This window comes from Podarcis gaigeae (genome assembly GCF_964106915.1).
Source record: "Podarcis gaigeae genome assembly, chromosome: Z".
NCBI lineage: Eukaryota > Metazoa > Chordata > Lepidosauria > Squamata > Lacertidae > Podarcis > Podarcis gaigeae.
This window is the reverse complement of record NC_139691.1, coordinates 32,149,347-32,169,082: the sequence shown is the minus strand read 5'-3', so window position 1 is coordinate 32,169,082 and position 19,736 is coordinate 32,149,347. Positions and strand designations below refer to the sequence as shown.

The 19,736-nt window shown below is 44.9% G+C and overlaps 1 protein-coding gene across 2 annotated transcripts; it reads right to left on the bottom strand.

The window, feature by feature from the left end:
* Positions 1-271: 271 nt before the first annotated feature.
* On the bottom strand, positions 272-10,823 carry FUNDC2 (FUN14 domain containing 2). Of its 2 annotated transcripts, XR_014560193.1 has the most exons (6): positions 10,543-10,823; positions 8,461-8,608; positions 8,200-8,275; positions 5,522-5,659; positions 1,583-4,182; positions 272-1,467 (listed from the first exon to the last, which is right to left on the bottom strand). XR_014560193.1 is itself a non-coding variant. In XM_083722626.1 (5 exons), the coding sequence occupies exons 1-5, from the start codon at positions 10,697-10,699 to the stop codon at positions 4,105-4,107; spliced, it is 597 nt and encodes a 198-aa protein (XP_083578752.1). In that variant the 5' UTR covers positions 10,700-10,823; the 3' UTR covers positions 272-4,104. The 2 variants fall into 2 exon arrangements, 1 of the variants encoding a protein (XP_083578752.1); XM_083722626.1 differs by having other exon boundaries at positions 272-4,182.
* Positions 10,824-19,736: the final 8,913 nt, after the last annotated feature.

The window sequence follows — 19,736 nt, the reverse complement described above, 5'->3', positions numbered from 1 at the left end:
TCAGTTAAGTTGTAGACGCAGTGTGCAGAATAAGGACATCCCATAGGCATGTAGCTGTCCTCCAAGCATAACCTTGTGTACAAAGGTGTATGGATGTGTGTGTGTGTGTGTGTGTTTGCAGGTTACACCAGCATGCAATCCCCGAACTGCATGAGGAAATGCAGCCATTTGGCCCAAATAATTATTGACCCCTGCCTTAAAGTCATATCTCCCTTCAGCATTCACTTCAGTACAGTAGGTACTAGGAAAAAACAAACATCAAATAACAAAATACAGCAAAACCAGTTTATTTTAAACTCTCACCTCAAACATTTAAATATATAAAAACATTTTAAAACTTTTAGCGGTTTTCTAGACTCAAGTGTGGGTAGCTACTGGAGTTTTTGTGGGTGGCTGCTTTGGGTTTGTTTTTTAACAAAAAAACAACATCCAACATTCACTGATGGTCTCTCTCTCAGCACCGTAGTTCTTCCTAATTTATGCCCTTGTTTCCAAACTGGAGGCCAGCTCAATTCTTTTAGCACCCTCTGGTGGCCACTTAACAGATTGGCTCTTTCAATCATCACTCGAGAGGCAATGAAATCCTGATAAAGTCAAAAAATAAATGAGATTGGCAAAAAAGCAGCACCCAAATATACTGTTTATTCCTCAGACCTGTGGCGCTTCAGATGTTGGTGAAATCTAACTCCCATCATTCGTTACCATTCACTGGTGGATAGGATTGATGGGAGCTGTAAGGGGCCCCAAGGCTCATCTAGTCTAACCCCCTACAGTGCAAGAATCTCAACTAAAGCATCTATGACTGATGGCCACCAAAACTCTCCTTAAAGACCTCCAATGAAAGAGAGCCCCCCACCTTCTGAGGGAGTCCATTTCACTGTTGAACAGCTCTTGCCATAAGAAAGCTCCAGATATTTAGTCGTCATCTACTTTCTTGTATCTTGAAACCATTGTTTCAGTCCTAGCCTCCAGAGCAGAAGAAAACAAGCCCTTTAGGTATTTGAAGACAGCTATCAAATCTTCTCTCAGTCTCTTTTTCAGGCAAAATATACCCAACTCTCAACTGTTCCTGATAAGGCTTGGTTTCAAGACCCTTGATAATCTTGGTTGCCCTGCTCTACATGTTCCAGCTTGTCAATATCCTTGTCCCCTTCCTTAGACAGAGTTACTGAGTGGGTGGTCACAGACCAAATCCATTTTCTTGGAGGAAACTGATTTTCTAGATCCATTTCAATCAGTGTTTAGGCCCACCTTTATCGCAGAAACTGCTTTACTCGCCATGTATGATGACTTGCTAGGAGAGAGACAGGGGAAATATGTCTTTGTGAATTTTCCTTGACTTCTCAGTGGCTTTTTAATAGCATCAGGCACGGTATCCTTCTGGAGCGGCTGTCTGAGTTAAGGATGGTTGAAGTGGTTCTGGTCCTACTTGGATGGACGTTTTCAGATTGTGATGCTTGGGGTGTGCTGTTCAGCCCCATGGAACCTTCAATATGCGTTCCACAGAGTTTAATTTCATCCTCCATGTTGTTTAACATCTACATGAAACTGCTGAGTGGGGTCATATGGAGTTTTGGAGTACATGTCAGCAATATGCTACTCACACAAAACTACTTCTCCTTTACATCTGCAAATGTGGCAGTGGATATGCTGGATCGGTAATGGACTGGATGAGAGCCAACAAAATGAAGCTAAATCCAGATAAGACTGAGGCACTGTTAGTGGGTGGTTCACTAGACCAGGATGGGAGGTTTCCTGCCCTCTGAAGAAGCAGGAACGTAGCTGTGGAGGGTACTCCTGGACCCACTGCTGCTGCTTGAGGCTCAAGTGGCCTTGGTGGCATAGAGTGCCTTCTATCAGCTTTGGTAGGTGGCCCATCTGTGACCCTATCTGGACAGGGATAACCTAGTTTCTGTTGTCTATGCTCTGGTAAACTCTAGGTTAGATTACTGTAACACATTATGCATGGAGCTGCTTCTGAAGACAATTTGGAAACTTCAGCTGCTGCCAAATTCAGCAGCCAGGTTGCTCACCTGAGCAAGACAGTTCGAGGATATAACACTAATCCTGGCCTGACTGCACTGGCTACCAATTAGTTTCCAGGCCCAATTCAAAGTCCTGGGTTTGACCTATAAAGCCTTAAATGGCTCAGGACCGCGATACCTCAAGGATCACCTCTCCCCGTATGAACTGACCCAGACTCTGAAAGCGTCATCTGAGGCCCTTCTTCATGTGGCCCCTTCTCAAGAGGTCTGGAGGTGGCAACATGAGAATGGGCCTTTTCTGCAGTGGCTCCCCATCTGTCGAATGCTCTCTCAGGGAGGCTTCCCTGGCATCTTCATTACATATCTTTAGGTGCTAGGTGAAAGCACCTTTGGCTGATTAAACAATTTATGGCCTTTTAAATGTGTTTGGGGGACAAGGGATTATTGGTTTGTTAATATGTTATATATATTGTGTTTCCATTTTTTTTTTATGCCGCAAACCACCCTGTAATCTCTGGATGAAGGATGGTATATACATTTAATAAATAAATAATAAATTTGCAGGGCAGCCTTTTGCAAGAATGAACTAACAAGAGTGATATTTTTAAAAGCCAGGGCTGGGGAAGCCCTTCAGAAGTTGCCAGACTCCAACTTCTATCAGTCACTGAGTATAGTTTGATGGCATGATGAGAGTTGAGGTGCAGCTCCATTTGGAGAGCCATGGGTTCCTATCCCTGCTCCGAACCATTAAAGCTTCTGCTATAATAAATCTGTTCATTTATAAACGTAGCTCAGTATATCATTTTAATTTTTACATGTAACAGACAGGTAGGGACTGCAGGAGGGGAAAAACACGTATTAGAAAATCAGCTTTAAGTGCTCCTGGAGCAGATATGAAAAGTGCAGGCTTCTGTCCAGAATGCAACTCATGCAGAGATAAACCAACTTCTGTCAATATAATCCAACCATTACTTCTCAATCTTCAGTTTGGGGGGCAAGAGTCACATCTCTCATGCAGCAATCATGATCTAGAAAAGCTTTCCCCAATGTGGTGCCATGCAGATATTTTGGACTACAACTCCCCTTGGCTATGCTGGCTGGGGCTACTAAGACCAAAATATCTGGAGGGCACCAGGTTGGAGAAGGCTGGTTTAGAGCAACAGCAGACCATGCCTAGCTCTTCCTCCATACGTTTCAGGGAGCTGGAGGTCCATAAAAGACAGAGCAGGAGGCTCCAGCAGCAGAACACAGCATTCCATCCCCATAATCCAGTAACTTTTGCTACCAGTGGCGTGAGTCATGTAGAAAGCTTTCCAACTCCAGTCATTATTTTAGCCGTTCTACCACCAAGAGCAAAGTTTAGTTGAACCATAATCAAGTGAGTGTTCAAAATACATATTCTGGGAAGAGGGTTCACCCCACCCACTACAAGCTTTTCAGGCCTCCTTCAGCAGGAGAGGATGGCAGAAATCCCACGCAGCAGTCAGAGTTTCCACAGATCATTCCAGCCCTGTGGCTTCAGCAAGAGGTAAAAATAAAAGTTTGGGAGGTGTCAGGAAGACCTGTTTCTCTCTTCTGCGGGCATTTCTAGGAAGCAGTAGTCAGAGCCTGTCCAGGGAAGAATAAGCCAAAACTAGATGCAGGTTATTTTGGGACATGGCCTGGCACACCCTCTCCTTAGGCTGCTGAGCTTCTGTGCTCTCCAAAGCACAGGCTGTACTCTTTGCCACCCAGGGGGTACAACACAATGAGAAGGTGCCAACAAGGGAGTTGGGTGCTCCTCTGCAGGGTACTATCATAACATTTTGTGCACGTTTTCCCACTGGAAAATAATTTGGGGATGATTATACAAAACCTGACATATCAGGCAGGAGTAGGAATCAGCCTCACAGCAAACAGCCTAATGCTGCCTCTCAACCACTGACCAATCAATCAAATGAAAAAAGGAGAGGAGCAAAAGGAGCTTGTGGCAGTGTTTCTGGAGGCCATAAGGTGCATACAGAGAGAGGTCAGAATGTTCCAGCGGCAAGTTCAGCAATGGAGAAAACGAACGATTACTGAGTAGGAGATGGCGGTGGCAGCAACAGCAGCAGCACAGGAGCCAGATCAGAGGAGGCTCCTAAGAAGCCATGCCAAGCAGAAACCCTCCAACGAACCCTCCAGTCAGGAGAACATTCTTCTTCAGAAAGGAGATCACCTGAAAAAGAGAAAAGACAAATCTTATATTGGTCCCTATTTGATTTTCAGAAGCTACATGTTGCCTCCTGGACATGCATTGTGGCTGCTTAAGTGCCTGACAAAATGACACCCCCACATTTGCAATTATAAGGCAGCAGCAAGCATAAGAGCCCCGACTCTGTGGGCCACTGGTTGTGCAGGCCTACTCAGACCAGAGTCTTCAGAAGTGAGAACTCTCTCTGGATTCTGCCTAGAAGCTATCAACTATACTTGAAATCTGAAATCTGCTGCTGACAAACTGGCTCTCCCTTCAGTGTACCATCTTGATTTTGTTACAGCCATACTCGGTAAGCAAACACTGTCTGCTCTCACACCTCCCTCTCAATTTAATGCAAGGATGGGGAACCACTGGACCTCTATTCTGGCTTAGAGTTGTATTGAACCAAAGGCTAACTGTTTCAGAAGCTTTGCTAGCGCCATACTAGTAGTCAAGATAATCCCATAATTAATTGGTAGCTGCTGTAACAATGAGCTCATATATATGTTTATATTCACTTGTTTTGATATATGTTAATTGGCTTGCTTTGATGTGATCCCTATCTGTGGTCTTGGAGTGCTGGGCTCTGAGCCCAGAAAGGAGAACTATCTGTAAGGTATTTGCCACCTATGCCCTCATCTAGCCAGGTAAAATGATGTGTGCTGCTTTGCTGTATAAAGAATGTATAAACATTTGCTTGGGTGTGGATAAGTCATCTCTTATATCTTGTCCCACATCTGCAAAGGCTAGGAGAATTGTCAGGCTGATTTGCTGTAAGTCTACCCCTTCTTTAGTAAAGCACCAGAACCTACAACTCTGGCATTTTAGGCAACCAACAGATTCTTGGGCTGGAGTATTGTTCACAGGAGGTTGAGAGAGCTTGTTGCTGTTACTGATATTATTGCTGTATCTTTAGTTTTAGATCTCATGATTTACGTGGAAATTGTTTCCATTTGGTTATGTACTTTTTGATGTTTTTTATTGATTGTTTATGACTTCTGTTATGTTTGTAATTATGTCAATCTTGTCATGTTGTAAGCCACTTTGAGCATAGTTTCAACTGTGGAAAGGCAGCATACAAATAAAATAATGATGATGATACACCTGCACCCAACCAGTCCCAGGAGCCCTCCTTTGGGCCAGTACAGGACAGGAGTGATCTGAGTAGGGTGTCTAATAACATCTGCAGGTCACCCATAACATATTTAATAATTTTTGCCCATCTCTTCTTTACTGCACAGTTATCACATCAAACACTTTTTCCTACTCAAGGCTTTGCTGCTAGCCTCCTGTATCTCTCCAACTTGCCCACCAGTCTCACCTCATCCATTTTGCTCTTCACTTCTGGTGTCAGCTGATTGGTGGTGCTCCCACGAAACTTCAGCTGTTCTTTGGCTTTGCTCACATCCCGCTCAACCATCTGCCAGTCCACTTTGATGTAGCCGGTGTGGTTTGCAAGCTGGAGTAGAGAAAATGTTTCCTGAAGCAAAACACTACATGTCTAGATGGACAAGTATTTATGGACAGCATTGCCCACTTCTTGTATCCCATCCACATTGCTACATAGCAGCTCAAAGCAGTAGCCCCAGGAGAACTGCCCTTCCAATAAGTTGCAGCTATAGAGAAAAGCAGTGAACAAAACAGCATTTGGAGTCAAGGACAGCAGGAACCTAGCCTTCTTTAGTGCAGGTGTGTGGAACCACTGACCCTCTAGATGTTGCTGAACTACAACTCCCATCAACCTCAGGAAGCAGTCAATGGCCAGTTATGATACAATCTGTAGTTGAGCAGCATATTGAAGGCCAAAAGTTTGACACACCTGCTTTAATGCACTGGCCTTCAACCGGTGAACTGGGAGTCACTACTGAATCACAGTTTGATCTAAGGTAGATCACAACAGCAGCACTTACCACTATATAAGTATATGGTGTTTTGTTTTTGTTTTTTAAACCCAGTCAGTCAAGAAATGTGAGTCTAAATGCATGAACAAATTACAGATGCATCCCAGGTCTGAAAAAGTTAAGAATTACTGCTTAATGTGTACAGAATACAATTGGCTGTCTAGCAGGCAATCTAACACAAAGAATCACAACTGCAGGGCTCTTTTGCCCACACAAACCCTGGAATGGATGTTTTAAGAAAAGCCTGGATGAATCAAACAAATAAATAAATATAACCAATGCCAGTTCTCAGTAAGACTGAGCAATTTGGGGGAGTCCATGGATGACTGAAGAGCCCACTGAGCCAGTGCATTCCCCAATACACTCCAGCAGTTGCTCTTCTATCACATGGAAGACCTGCATGGAAGCTGGAATAGAAGGCACAGAAACAAGTAAGGTTCAGACGAAGATCATTTTTTGTGTGAGCACCAAGCTTAAAATAGAGAAGCTGTTCCACTGATGCTGATGTTTAAAATTAGCAGTGGATTGGCTTTGCTGCAAGTGATCATGTGTTGCTCTTGATGCTATCAGAATCTTCTCTAGTGGCAACCAAAACCCTATATTGCACAAAACAATGTTTTAGAAAAGAAAAGAAAAATCAGAGATCCTTTGATAATCCAGCTGGAAGACAAAATGGCTTGCTACCATCTTCTCTTTTTATATTAATATTTTCAGAGGCCCTATATCTTTAGCACAGGAGTGGGGTACCATTGACCTTCCAGATGCTGCTGAACTACAACTCCCATCAGACCTAGCAAGCATGGCCAGTGGTAGGAATTGTAGTTCAGTAATATCTGCAGGGCCGAAATTTCCTCACACCTGCTTTAACAGATCTATGATAGGCAGATATCAAGATATGATGCATTACCCCACAATACACACACTGGGTTGAATCTAGGTTTTAGCCAGAGTAGACCCATTGAAATGAATGGGCTCAAGTTAGCTATGCCCATTAATTTTAATGAGTCTACTCTGAGTAGGACTAATATTGTATACAAGCCACCGTGTCTCTAGACAGAAAACTTCACTTGTAGCATTTCAGCCAGATATTTCATTCAGTCCAAAGACTTCAGGGCAGCCTGCATGGTTCTCCCACCTCCCTGTTTATTCCCACAACAATCCTGCAAGATGGTTTCATCTGAGAATGACTGGTCCAAAGTCACCTAGTGAGCTTCATGGCTGAGCTGGGATTTGAACCCTAGCCTACCAGGTCCCAGTTCAACACCCTAGCTACTATACTGTGCTAGAACTCCAAGAAGTGCAACAACCTGTCTGTAGGCTGCTAAAATGCCCAGAGTCTCTATAAGAACAGCAACACACATTATTTGCAAGGCATGGCATAGTACCAGATTCAGCAATATGCAGCTGCAGCAACTGCGAACTAGAAGCTGCCACTGCCAGGAATATTTTAAAGCTCTACCAGGGAATGATGAAGAAACTACAGCAGAGCCAAAATGCTACAAATGATGTTTATCCATTTTCCCCACTCTTCCCCGACAAGCAAAAGACTCGTCACAGTGTAGAAATTTCTCCATTTTTTTTTTGTAGTGGATACTATACTGTTCATCACCATCACCACAACCATCAGAACAAATTTGGAGTCCTGCTAAGTATGCAAAATGGTGCTTAAGCTGCTCAAAACAAATAGTTGTTGCTGCCACTTTCAGGGATTGCCAGCTAAACGCAGAGAGAAAAATGCATTAGCAGAAAAGAAAGCCACCGCTAATGGTGGGCTCTATCCTGGAGAATATGGTGAAATCAACCACCATCAGTCAAAATTTATTTGCCCACAAATGGGGTGGAAAATATCAAGAGGCCATTTGGCACAGCTATAAAAGGAACTACCAAAGTGTTCCAACTTGAATCTCCTGCACAGGCAAGCCAGTGAACAAGAGGCCCTAACTAGGGCTGGGTTGTGAATGCTGCCTAGACATCCCATTAAACCACTCATGTGAAAAAGATGAGTCACAGCTGCATGCAGTTTTCTGCAGTTAAGGCAGCCAAGATACCCCAATCTACTGGTCAACTACTCCCAAGCCCAAGGTAGGCAACCACCAACCTGAAGCAGGAAGAAGCCACCTCCCACAGCAGTCGCTGCCAGTTTCCCAACCTTCTGGAAGATGAAGCCAGTGCACCTGCAAATCAAAAACAGGGATAATTCAGGAAAATTACACCAACTACACAGAATAACTGACAAGGCAGCTCCATCTGCAGTAAGTAAAAACGGCAATCTGTAGCACAGTGTTACTACAAGAGTTGGGTGAATTTGCTGTCCCCTGCCATCTACCACAAATGCAGCCAATGTACAGCACTGCCTCACCATCCAGTGGCGCCTCCGATTGCCAGCTGGGTTGCTACGTTGTACTTCTCTGCGCTGGACCCTGAGCTGGGTGCAAAGAGCTTACGCCACCATGGCTGGTTCTTTGTGTACTTGGTCAGATCCAGCACGTCATCACTGCTTCGCCCTACTGCAAAATCAAAGAAAAAGACATGAGCAAGGAAGAAGATAAAGCCCATTGCTGAACTTCTATCCTATTTAAGCAAGGCCCAACTGCTGCCCAATTTTTGCCTACTGTAGACAGAGGAGCAGAAGGAAGCTTTCACCTGCTATTTAAGCAATACAAGTAGGGTTGGGGAATAAGGACCCTGCAGATGTTGCTGGACACCAATGCCCATCAGCCCCAGCCAGGACAGACAGTGACTAGAGTTTATAGCAGTTTGAGTCCTACAACATCTAGAAGGCTACAGGTTCCTCACCCCTGCAAGGCAGCAACCCTAAATAACACAGCAAAACACTAGTAGAACCTTAAACTTGAAATATTTTTGTATTTGAGGGGGGGGGCTAAATTGCTGGGGGTTTTTAAATAAGAGATAATGCATAAACCCTTCCTCTATCTACACTGTCAACAATAGGAATTATAGCACATTCAGTCTTTATAACACCAGGTTTATTTTTTACTGATACCGTAGGATGTCTCCACTTCACATTATGATTTATCCAGTAAGCATAAAGATGCCACCTGAAGCTGCCTTATCCTGAGCCAGTCCACTATTCTGTCTAGCCTAGTATTTTCCACTCTTAACAGAAACTTTCTAAGACTTCAGCTGAAGGCCTTTCCAAAAGCCATTATTTAAGTTCTTTTTCACTACAGATGCTGGGGATTAAACATGGGGCCTTCTGCATGGAAAAGTCTATGCTTTAGCACTGTGCAATGGCTTGCACCCTTGTCAAATGATGTCTGTTTGAAGATCCTCAAGGGAAGAGCTGTAGCTCAGTAGCAGAGAATCTACTATGCAGGCAGAAAGTCCCAGGTTCAATCCTTCACATCTCAAGGTACCGCTGGGAAAATTCTCCCTGCCTGAAATCCTGGACAGCCGCTGCCAATCAGTAAGGGTAGCACTGAGCTGGATGGACAGACAGAAAGTATCAGGCAATTTCCTATGTTTCATTTTAAGGAGGCTCAATCTATAAGAACCACAACACGCATGATACGAAAGGCATGGCATAGTAGCAGGCTCAGCAACATGCAGCTGACAGGTAACTGATAAACAGCTTTCCATCTGGTTGCTTGCAGCACATAGCATACCCTCCAACGAGAATAGGGATGTCCTAATTCCATTATTATTGTTGTTGTTGTTGTTATTTTACTATTTATACCCCACCCATCAGACTGGGTTGCCCCAGTCACTCTGGGTGGCTTCCAACATATATAAAAACATAAAGCATCAAACATTAAAAAAAACTTCTCTATACAGATGGCTGGGGGGGGGGGGTCAGATCACTGACCATACCCTCTGATGAAATAGGGATGTACAAAGGAAAAGCGGGGCATTTCGGAATCAAATCAGAAACTGAGACGGCTTCCGCAAATCCTGGACTGTCCCTGGAAAATGGGGACACATGGGGGATCCGATTAGTTGTAGGAATCACTTCCATGAGGGGAATTTGTGAGGAGTCTTTCAAATGCTGCGGGGTCTCCATCCCACAGCCATTGCCCTTTCAGGCTGTCCATGGGTCACAACAGATTAACGTAGGTAAAAGTTTAATAAAACGACCCACGAGTACGTGGAGAACCTGTGTCCCAAGGTCCCCTTGTACCCCTCGCCCAGCCATTAATACTCAAGGTCACTCAGAGAGCCAGCCATTCCATCTGCCCTACCCTGCAGGGTTGTTGTGGTGATGGTGATAACATGGACGGGATTATCCCGAGATCACTGGAACAATGGCGGGGCACCAAGTGGCATGTTAATAATAGCAACTCACTAGGGCGGTAGAGATGGAGGTTTCCCCGGGGAGGAGATAACTAACGGGCAGGTTCTCTCTCCTTTCTCCCCCACCCCCAGCCAAGCGGAGTGACGTCACTCCAAAGGTTCCCGCGCGGCGATCGTTAGCGCCTCTCACCCGGCATGATGTCGGCGGCCTTGCGCTGCTGCTGCTGCGCCCGCTTCTTACGCTTGGCCTCCTGTTCAAGGCGGAGGAGGGAGGAGCAGGAGTGGGCGCTGCCGATGCGTGACGGCGACGGAGACACGCCCAGCTCCAGCCCCAGCTCCTCCTCCATCTCCTCCTCCAAGGGGTTAGCAGGCCCCGCCCCCGGTCTTCGCCGCCGCGCGCATGCGCGTTCGCAGAGGAGAGGCGTGGGTTAAGCCGCGCCGCGATGTGTTCCTCCTCCTCCACCACCACCACTACTAAAACGCCTGTGGGACACGTGAGGAGGCGGAGCCTGATTGTTTGATCACCTAGGTAACCACCGGAGGTTAGAGGCGGGAACGTCTCAGACAGTTACCGCCCCCTCCGACTTTCCTCCCCCTCGTTATTGGTGTAGGCTCCAGTTCGTCATGCTGAGGGGAGGAGCAAGGGGATTAGCGGGTTTCTGAGTGGTGCGGCCTCCTGTTACTAGAGCGCGGTCCTTGTTATGCGCCCTCCCGTGGATCAGGCTGCTAGTACACTTAGCATTCTGGCCGAGAGAGGGCCTCTGAGCATGTACAGACGTTCTACCACCCCAAAAGAGCTACAGTGCCCATAAACATGTGCAGAGAGAGTTTAAGAACACAGGTAATGTATGTGGGCCTTTAAGCAATTGTAAACGCTTACGCGAGGGACGCAGGTGGCGCTGTGGGTTAAAGCCTCAGCGCCTAGGACTTGCTGATCGAAAGGTCGGCGGTTCGAATCCCTGCGGCGGGGTGCGCGCCCGCTGCTCGGTCCCAGCGCCTGCCAACCTAGCAGTTCGAAAGCACCTCTGGGTGCAAGTAGATAAATAGGGACCGCTTACCAGCGGGAAGGTGTAAACGGCGTTTCCGTGTGCGGCTCTGGCTCGCCAGAGCAGCGATGTCACGCTGGCCACGTGACCCGGAAGTGTCTCCGGACAGCGCTGGCCCCGGCCTCTTGAGTGAGATGGGCGCACAACCCCAGAGTCTGTCAAGACTGGCCCGTACAGGCAGGGGTACCTTTACCTTTACCTTTAAACGCTTACACGGTGGCGTTGTGGTCTAAACAACAGAGTCCTAGGACTTGCCGATCATAAGGTCGGCAGTTCGAATCCCCGCGACGGGGTGAGCTCCCGTTGCTCAGTTCCAGCTCTTGCCAACCTAGCAGTTTGAAAGCTCGTCAAAGTGCAAGTACCGGTAGATAAATAGGTACCGCTCCCGCGGGAAGGTAAATGGGGTTTCTGTGCACTGCTCTGGTTTCTCCAGGAGCGACTTAAGTCAGAAGTTGTACGCCGGCTCCCTCGGCCAGTAAAGCAAGATGAGCGCCCCAACCCCAGAGTTGTCCACGACTGGACTTAACGGTCAGGGGTCCCTTTACCCTTTTACTTTTTAAGATCCTAGAATGGCGCACAATTAGTTACACAGCTGCTCTTCAGTGACACATAGCTTCTGAGCATGTGGAGAGGTTTGTATTTTAAAACCTTAAGGGTGTAATGCACCTGAACAAATGCAGAGTTTATTATATATATTTTTTTTTAAAAAAACTTTTTAAAGAACACAGGCTGTGAACATGAGCAGAGTTATAACTTTCCTAAAGGAACCAGCTTGTTGTTAAGAAGGTGAACCCCACCTAGACCTAAGGTTGCAATTTTATGCACGCGTATTATGGCAATATGCCTCACTGAACTCACTGAACTCACTGTGACTTTCTTCTGAGTAGACATGTATAGGATTGTGTTATGGAAGTAATGAATCCCAAATGAATTGCCATGTTACCCTGTAACCTTCAAGGCAAACAGTTTTTTTTTTAATTGTGTCATTTGTGTTGAAAATATTACCCTTTTTACAATTTTATGCAAGGAGGTTGTCCACAACAGCAGTATATGAGTAGTTTAAATAAATACCAGAAAAAAGAAGGAAGGCCAGTGTCATCTTAAAAAGCAATTTCTTGAAGAATGATATGCTTTTTGTGTTTTTCTGACTTGTGCTAAACAAAAGATCTAAGCATTGCACACAGGATTTAAATGTTGCTCTTTTTTTAAAAAAAACAAAAACAAAAAACAGCCAGAATTCTAGCAAATACACTGATTTCTGGAGAGGGCTCATCTAGTTCAAGGGACACAATACCTTTTATATTGGAACAATTAATTGAGTTTCTCCAACAAGCTCTTAGAAACAGCACTCCCCCCCCCCAATATCCAGCTATGCTAGGCTCACCAACAGTCCTGGGCACTTAGCTTGTGGGAAAGCTCCCATGTTAGAGCATGTATACGCTTAGGCTAGTTGCAATTCCAATCATCACTGGTAGGAGGTCTTAGCAGCTGCGGAACCTGATGCCACAGGAAACCCAGTAATCAGATGTAGCTGTTGGTATCATCTGACAGATCCTACACCAACTACTGAGCATCCTGTTTACACCGGATATAGAGTGCTTTTCCTAATCTCCTTGAGAAGAAAAAGGATCAGGCTAGATTAAGGGAGGTCCGTTTCCTGTTAGACACAGCAAAATGAGAAAGAGGCCACATATCGCAAAAATAAATATATAAATAAATAAATAATGAGGGAAAGGGTCACGTTATGTAAATATTAATATCAATCTTCCAGAGTGCAACAGAATATACAATCTCAATTAGAACCCTTCAGCTGAAAAGAAGATTGCACACAATCCCTCTGTCCTCAGCCCTGCTTGGTATGATGAGTTCTTCACAGCTCGGAGAAAAAGCATTAGTGCACCTGCTTGCCCGAGTGCTCTCCACTGCAGATCCTCTTGAGTGACTGAGGTTGTGCCTTCCTTCCTGCTGCAACAAGAAACACAAGACAGATAAACGTCTGTGATGATGATCAGACGATATGCCAGCCTGCATGGAGTTTCCTCTGCCGGAGAGAGGAAGAGGCCACCAGCCTGGTTCTTAAAATATGCACCCAGTCACAGTTCATGGGACCATTTTTACTTCTTTCCTTTACAAATCAAGACTAGAGCACTCCACCACAGCAGTATGAACTGATGCTGAAGAATAACACACACAGTTTGTCTTTAGTCTGCCTTTCAGGCTGTGAGCTAGAGGAGGGAGGAATATAAACATGTTACCAGCAGTACTCCATTCCAAGAAGTCAAAATAGGAAAAAGAGAGAAAATAATATATATGTATATGGAGTCATCCTTGGAGTGTCTCCTTTTCTTGCTTAGTGCTTCAGGTTGCTTCCTCAGGTTGTACGGAGAAGAGTAATCATAGGTCAGCCTTGTAGATGCAGGGATAAGGAGCCTATGCTGTAGTTGTAGCCTGAGGGCCCCTTCTTGGCCCTCCCACCTTGGCAGCTTTCTGGTCTCTGTGATGAGGATGCTGCTCCTGGTCCTGCTATTAGTAGCTTTGCCAAGAGTTAGTGAATTCCCCTTTCTTGGTTGGGCGATTTCTGACTGTCTTACTCACCCCAGTAGGGACAGTCCCTACTCCACAGCTACTCACAGAGCATTTGAAACTGAAATTTGTAGAAGAAAGAGAAACCACCTGGGTTTATTTCTCTCTTCTCCCTTTCTCTTACGCCTGTCATTTTCTGGAAATAAGGCATGTTTTGTTCAATTACTGGCTTTGTGTACACTCCCATTTACTCTGAATCTGGTGCATTTCCATTTGAGAAACTGTTTCCCATTTGGGAAACAGTGTACATGTACCTTACACTAGCCACAACGCATGTTTATCTTTATTCCATTATTTCTTATGAAATACTTCTTTTTGATGCACTCTTCCCCAAAACTGGCTTCAATCTGAATTAAGAAAAAAGAACGATCTAGCTGCAATTTAAGCTGGTAATGTTTACATAGCCTCTTTGTGCTTCCTGAGGATCTTCATTGCTCTGTGGATAAAATGCTGCTTAAGGACCTTTTACATCAAAAGGAGTTCATAGAATTGTTTGCAAAAATGACTGCACCACCAGTTCAGATGGCTCAAACCATTGGCTCTCCCTGGACACTGAGGCAGTATGGGAGAATGCATTCATTCATTCATTCAATCAATCAATCAATCAATCAATCAATCATTCATGCATGTAATCCACAGCCTGCTCTTTGCTCAGTCGCAGTCCCAGAACTGGGACCATAAAAATATCAAATGCAATACATATGATAAAAATAAAATTGTATCAATTCTTAGCAACTAGGAAAGCAACACACACACACAAATCAGCTCAAGCACTAATGCTTGAGCATATACATGGTCAAAAAGACATTCTTTTAGGCAGCTCCAAAAATTCATACAAGTCAACACAAGCCATATCTCAGGATTTCCATATTTATGCTGCCACCTTGCTCAGTTCAACATATAATGCAGCCATTGTAATATTTTCAGATGGGGTGTTGTATGTTCTCCGCTGGCTGTATCACAGAGCAGACTCACTGCTGTATTTTGCACTAATTGCAGCTTCTAGGCCAGCTTTAAAGGCAGCCCCACACAGTGTGTATTACACAAATCCAAACTTGAAGTTACCAAAATACAGGACACTGTAGTCAGGCTTTCCCTGTTCAGGAACATCTGTAGGTGGCGAACCACCCAAAGCTGGCAGCAGGTGCTGCTTACCACTTGAGGCCACTTTTAGTGACAGGGCTGGATCTATGAGCACCCCGCCAAATTCTGCACTTGCAACTTCAAAGTGAATGCCATATAATCCAGCGCAATAGGTAGAACATCTAATTCCCAGATTTGGGAGCCTCCCAGCCAGGGCCAACCCACCCACGAAACAAGGTGAGGTGACCGCCTCAGGTGGCAGGGTACACCAGGACTGCAAATGCTGATGTCAGTCTTTCTCTCTCCTCCTCCCCCACCCTTGTTCCTGATATAGATCTTCCCTGAGACCTTCTTCCCTGACGGGGAGGGAAGCACCATTTTGGAGTTCTCCTCAGGTGCCAAAATGCTTTGGGCCAACGCTGCTCTCAGTTACAGGGACTCAGCTTATTGCTCCTCATCCAGCCCTCCACTACATCCAAGCAAGGGTGCTCCACAGCCTCCCTGATTCAGGTAATAGCTCAGTGAAAGCTAAGCTACAGTTCCCAGGATTCTTTGTGGTGTGTATGTGTGAATGTTCATGAAATGTGCTTTAAACGAATGGTGTGTACGCAGCCTCAGGAAGTTCCTTCTCCAGAGTCTAATATGAAGGTTATATTCTGTAATTTGATTTTACTCTACTTGCTAGAGCCACACATCCTTCCTTTAAACAATTTCCTTATTCACTTAAACTTGCTGGGTTACTGCAAATAATGAAAACCAGCCAACCCAAAACCAAAACAAGGACAAAAATTTGAACAGAATGAGGTCCCCTCCACAGTCGGATTTTGATATGGTTGTTAGGGAATTCCATGTTTTATTCATCCTTTTTGGTGGGTGTTTTTTTCTGCCTCATTCAGGACAATAACGTGTTATCCCCCTCATAGGCTACATTCCCTGAGTGATGAATGACAATTGCTACCAAGGCCATTTCCCCTAGATAACCAGAAGGAAGGTGTAGGTGGCTTGTGAGATGTGAACTTTCTGACTCACTTCTGACTTACTCAGATGGGAGAGCCCCTAGAAAAAAAATTGGGGCCCATTTTCAGGAGCCCTGTAAGATTAGCTCATTGCCTTGAGCAATTTCCCCCATGCTTTCCAAGTACCCTTCACCCATGTACGGATAGAGTTATGGGAAGGAAAGTGGTAAAAGCCACTGCCTCCCTCAGCCACCAATCTTTATGTGGTTTGGCAGGTGACTTCTCAATTTCTTGCTTTTAGCAAAGGAAACCCACACAGCTCAAATGCATAACCTCTAAAGTTTCACAAATTGAGTTTTTATATATATATAGACTGCAACACCTTATGCAGGTGTTGCTGGCTGGAAGAAGCTCTTTCCATAGTGCGAAGCAGTGAGTTTCCCCAGAAAGGTCCGGTGGCAGTACTCAGCTAGGTCAGGCACTGGCCAAGGGCTGAGGCAGCTGCTCAGAAGGGCTCCTCATTATCCCAGCATTGTTTGTTACCATTCCCCTGGCTCAGTAGGGAAACTCCAAAGTGGTTTTACCCAGCAATAGTTGAATCACTCCTTCAATTAGAGCTGTGTAGCTGCCCTTTGAATAGCACCAGGTAGCTGTCATTTAAAATTTTCCACAGTGCTCTGAAGTGCTACCATGGTGGGTTCTCCAGGGCATTTTGGGAAATTTAACATGGTAGCCTTGTAGTTGCCCATAGTGCAGGAACCAAGACAGGTGTTGGCGAGGAACCAAGACAGGTGTTGGCGCCAATCAACCTTCCCAGGTGCACAAGGATGAGTGCAGATGCCTGCCCGTGACTCATTCATTTCAAATTTAAAGAATCAGTGTCTGGGGCAACCACCACTCAGGAGTTAGTCATTGCTGAAGTCTTCTCTGTCTTATGTTTTAGTCATATCAGTTTCCTCTGCCATGTGCTGACTTCTAAATAAGAACGACTTTTCCTTTCTCTGAAAATGTATCAGCCATCAATGGATACAGCTATATTTATTACAGGATTGTTGGAGAAACATGATATAATGACTAGCATCCTCCCTATGAGGAAAAGCTACAGCATTTGGGGCTTTTGAATTTGGGGTGAGGGAGGCAACTCAGGAGAGGAGAGGAATCACTGAGGTTTATAAAATTATGCATGTTGTGGGGAAAGGGGTCAGAGAGAGAGAAGTTCTTTGCCCTCTCTCAAAATACTTGAGCTTATCCAATAAATCGGACTGGCAGAAGATTTAGGGCAGATATATTTATTTATGTAGTCCAGGGGTAGGGAACCTTTTTGACATAGTGGGCAAGATTGAACTGCACCTTAAAAGAGGGGGGATTTTTCTTAAGTTGGGGCAGGCAGTACAATACTGTGTCTGAAATGAACCATAAATAGGTCTTTCATCCCCCCCCCCACTGATCTTGCCCTGTGTTTCTCCTTTGCTTGAGAAGCCAAGACCCTAGCCATCCTTGTCCTGCCTGTTATGCTTCATAGTACTCCAAAAATACTTTGAGACAAGCAACTCTGTTTTTTTAGACAGTCATTTTAATATAATATATATATAAAGAGGATATGCATAAAACATTTTGGTGAATCATCTCGCATCAGCCCTTTCCTAGGCTGGAGGAAGAGAACTTGTTTTGACCATGAAAAAAGTTAGTAGACATTTCTGGGGGAAATTCCTCCATTCTCATCTCTCTTTGTTAGAAAACTGACTCAGAAAAACCTGTTAATTCCAGACTCGCCACATATGTTTTCTATGGGGGAAGCTATGTGCTATACATGCACTTTAAATTTATGGTGTGGATGTGATGAACTTGTTTAGGGTGCTAGAAATGGTAGCTCTGTGAGGAGTAAACTACGGTTCCCAGGATTCATTGCGGGAAGCCATGTGCTTTTAATGAGCTTTAGGTGTACAGTGTGGATAAAGGTCAAAGTAAAGGGGATGACATTCACTGCAATTATTAATGGCTTTTAAAACCACAAATAGCTTTTGAATGCAGGTAAGGGGAAGAGCTGGACTGGGACCCTGAGGAGATTAGGAAGCTTTAACCCTGCTGAACTTTTGAACTGGATCAACAGTATAATAATCCCGTAAGTCAGGGTAGACATGCTGTAAGACTGGAAGGGTAAAAAAAATTCTTGAGGTGGTGACAGAAGCTTCATAAGAATGCGGATGCCCATGCCACTGCTGTAGTGGGGAACCTGTGGACCTCCAGATGTTGTTGGACTCCAGCTCCCATCAGCCCCAGCCAGCAATGATCAGAGATTATGGGAGTTGTAGTCCAGTAGCATATGGGATGCCACAGGTTCCCCACCCCTGCACTAGGGGAAAAGAGTTCCAATTGTTTTAAAGATAAGGCCTCCCCCAACCCCAGCCCTAATTATGCTGCTGAGATGTAGAAAACGTGTGTGTGAAGAAACCAGGAGTGGTTTTTTGTGCAAATGTGAGCTCAGTTATGGTGCTGAAAACGAATACCAGGCCTGAGCATTTGCACCATGTTCCTTGGTTCTAAGAGAAGGTTGCCCACTCTTCTCTTTTGCATCTGGCTATGGCTTTCAAAGAGGTTCAGTGTGGACTTTACCACTTTGATGTCTTTTGTGAAGCAGATGAACAAACAACGTACAGTGGTACCTTGGGTTACAGATGCTTCAGGTTACATACGCTGCAGGTTACAGACTCCGCTAACCCAGAAACCCGAGGTTCTTAACCTCGGGTTAAGAACTTTGCTTCAGGATGAGAACAGAAATTGTGTGGTGGCGGTGTGGCAGCAGCAGGAGGCCCCATTAGCTAAAGTGGTGCTTCAGGTTAAGAACGGACCTCCGGAACGAATTAAGTTCTTAACCCGAGGTACCACTGTATGATGCTACTTATCCCAGAGAAGCATGACTTATTTGGCAACCCCTATGACAGATGATTTCACTTGACTGATTGCTCGGAATCAGGCTACATTCACTCAAGCCAGTTTAACAAGGTGATGTTCCTCTTCTTTCTTTTATAACGTTATGTCGCCTGCTTTGCTTGGTACTACACTCAGTTTTCAAGGAAGCCATTTTGGTGACTGTTCTTGATTGTTTTTCTTTTATATGTTTCGTGTTGTTGTAATATGATTTGCACATGATGTTGTCCTTTTAAAGTTTTTATAATTAAAGTTATTGAGAGAGAGGTTCTGTAACCTACTTTCAAGTTGCAGCAGTCAGCCAGATTGTTCAGTGGAGGAGACAATGAATTTCACAGGCAAACAGACTCTGGCAATGGCAGATCAGGTTCCTCTCAGAGAGTCTTCACCCCCAATCATACTTGACCATTAGCCAGGCTGCCACAGCTTGCCCCTCAGACTGGGTCATGTGGAACCTTCAGAACACATTGAGAAATGTTCTTATTATTTTGTTTGTTTGTAAAGGGATAAGATAAAATTGTGGAGGACAAATCTGTCCATGGCTATTGGCTAGCAGAACTACTGTCTGTCGTGATAGTATACTTCTGCATATCAGATGCAAGGACAAGAAACAAGAAGGATGGCTGGTTCATCCTTGCAGACTTACAGGGGCTGGCTGCTGTTGGAGAAAGATGCATTAGATGAGTCTTGGCCTTGTCTATCAGAGCCAATTCTTAACCTAATCCTGGATCTGGTGTCCCGACAGCGAATAAGAGGTTAAACTTTCCTCAACCTTTCCCCCCCCTTTG

Excerpts from the sequence above, each read along its gene's own strand:
- FUNDC2 (XM_083722626.1), bottom strand. The coding sequence starts at position 10,699 with ATGGAGGAGGAGCTGGGGCTGGAGCTGGGCGTGTCTCCGTCGCCGTCA. Across the intron at positions 8,609-10,542 it reads GGCCGCCGACATCATGCCGG|TAGGGCGAAGCAGTGATGAC; the intron begins GTGAGAGGCGCT and ends TTGATTTTGCAG. Across the intron at positions 8,276-8,460 it reads ATCGGAGGCGCCACTGGATG|GTGCACTGGCTTCATCTTCC; the intron begins GTGAGGCAGTGC and ends TTTGATTTGCAG.